We start from the raw sequence: 2531 nt of genomic DNA on the forward strand, positions 1-2531 counted from the left end.
TACATGGTTTGCCTCCTAAAACTCAATTTCATTGATTCTTGACATCATCTAAAAGGTACCTAAGAAATCTCATTTGATATGGAGGAATGCCAAGATGGCATGTGATGCCCCACCTTTTCTCCAAGTGAGCTCTTTATTTGTGGGACGAAATGATTGGAAGCATTTGTGACATAAAATTTACATTTTCACAACATTATGATATTCAACATGGGGAATGAACTTAAGCGAAGGGCTTAAGACCCTTGAGAAGGTACTTGGAGCTATTAAAATTAGGGCAGAACCTAATTTGTAAGGACTGATTGACCAATTCAGAGCATGAAGTCTGTCAAAAGTAGTTTAAGGCTATGATAAAATGCACAAGGAAATTTACTACCAAGGTGGCATGTGGTCTCAGACCTTGTTTTCAGCATGAAAGACTCTTGAGAAGCATGTGAATACATTTTCAATAAAATTTATGATTATCCGCAAGAAGCTAAAAGGGGGAGCATGTGCTATAAAAATCGAGGGGAGACTAATTTGGCAAGGGCGAATTGACCAATTTGAGGGAAGGAAGGCTACGAAAAGTAGTGGATGGCTATTATAAAATAAAATGAAGATGAACATATATAGATATATAAATAGATAAGGGAAAGTTTACGGAAGTTGATAGCTCACAGGCAACTGCTATATATATAGAAGGGAAAGTTTACGTAAGTTGATAGCTCACTCTTAGCTATGGCGATGATCTCTCAGCTTGAATTGTTCGCCACCCTGCTTCTCATCGCCCTCCTTCTTGCTTCTGCAGACCCCGATCCCTCCCAAGATTACTGTGTTGCCGACTTCTCCCAACCCCTTCGCATCAACGGCTTCCCTTGTAAACATCCTTCCCTCACCTCCCCCGATGACTTCGTCTTCCATGGCCTCTCCTCCCCCGGTAACACCTCCCTTAGCCCCTTCAAAGCCATGGTCACCTTCGCCTTCGTTGACCAGTTCCCCGGCCTCAACTCCCTCGGCCTCAGCATGGCCCGCTTGGACTTCGACCTCGGTGGCCTCGTCCCTCCCCATATGCACCCACGTGGGTCTGAGGTCATATTTGTCCTTCAAGGCTCCCTGTACGCTGGCTTTGTGAATGCCACCGGCACTCTGTTCGCTAAGGTTATCAACACCGGGGACGTGATGATGTTTCCGAGAGGTTTGATTCATTTCCAGCTCAATGTAGGGAAAGCGCCCGCCGCAGCTATTGTGTCATTGAATAGCCAGGATCCCGGGCTGCAGCTCATCGGCGACTCTCTATTTGGATCGAACATTACATCCGAGGTGCTTGAGAAAACATTTTTCTTAAACAAGAACGACGTCCAACAATTACAGTCTGTTTTCACTACGATCCGGTCAAGCTGAGCTCCTGCTACAAACGGTTCAGAGTTTTGCAAGCAGCAGTGTAGATATAGATTATAGCATGTTAGTTTTTGAAGTACACTTGGTTCTTCCTTGAAAATTTTTAAATAATCATCTTGATTCCGTATGTCACTGTTCGTTTTCATCTGATTGCAATTTTGATTTAAGCTGTTATCCGAAACGAAGAATCTGAGAGGACAGTGGCAGATTAGCTGGTAATTGACAACTCGGCCAGCAGTATCTTTGTCAGTTTTATGTCAAACATATGATATGCATCAAAGACTCGGTTACAAGGTTTCGTGTGTATGTGAGAGAGAGAGAACGGGGGGGGGGGATTTACAACATAACCAGCATTACGTGAGGAAGCATGAGATCGAGATTCAAATCCCACAAGAAAGATAACGTTTGCCTTAAGATTTGAATAGCCTCTACCTGAATCATGATTTGTCTCGTTTTGGATAGAACGCATATATCCACCCAGCCCTAAGTCTTCATAATTCATATGATACAGCACTTGCTTCCCCATCAGCTGCAAGGGCCTCCGTTTTAACTTTGTCTCACCTTATTTTGTGATCACATTGTCGAAGGTCACTACTTGCCTATGTATTTACTTGCCCAAGCTCCTACATAAGCGGTATGGGAAATTTTTTCGAACGAAATAAGGATGTCTCGTCGAAAAAATAGCTATATATGTGAGACTTGGCCAAAAAAAAAAAACAATGATTCCTCTTGCTCTTTGCTTTGCTACTGGTGCAGCTATTATGATTAAAGGTATGAGGCTTGGAGGGGTTGATTCAAAGGATTTGGTAACAATGGAGAGACTAGAAGAGTTGGGGAATTTTGGCACGTTGTGAGTAGTGAATTTCCTTCTAGCCCAATGCTAAGATATTTCCCATAGAAATAATGCTTTGTACTTTTGATAATTTTAGCTATAAAAATGTTGAACTTTCACACTAGTATAATTATGATGAATCAAAAAATGAAATGTCATTATGCTTTGTACTTTTGATAATTTTGGTGATAGAAATGTTGAACTTTCACACTAGTATAATTATGATGAATCAAAAAATGAAATGTCATTATGTAAATATATGTTAATTACTTGCGTTAATTAGCAAAAGAAGAAACATGTTCAAATCTTCTCCATTTTAGAGTTG

The 2531-nt window shown here is 41.1% G+C and overlaps 1 protein-coding gene across 1 annotated transcript; it reads left to right on the forward strand.

Annotated features, from left to right (window-relative positions):
• Positions 1–714: 714 nt before the first annotated feature.
• On the forward strand, positions 715–1377 carry LOC147901964 (germin-like protein subfamily 2 member 3). Its single transcript, XM_087374401.1, has one exon. It carries the CDS (start codon positions 715–717, stop codon positions 1375–1377), a length of 663 nt encoding a protein of 220 aa, XP_087230527.1.
• The last annotated feature ends 1154 nt before the right edge of the window (positions 1378–2531 follow it).

Source organism: Dipteris shenzhenensis, chromosome 5, assembly GCF_047967505.1.
Source record: "Dipteris shenzhenensis isolate YYH24624 ecotype China chromosome 5, Dip_SZ_1.0, whole genome shotgun sequence".
In the NCBI taxonomy this organism is placed as follows: domain Eukaryota; kingdom Viridiplantae; phylum Streptophyta; class Polypodiopsida; order Gleicheniales; family Dipteridaceae; genus Dipteris; species Dipteris shenzhenensis.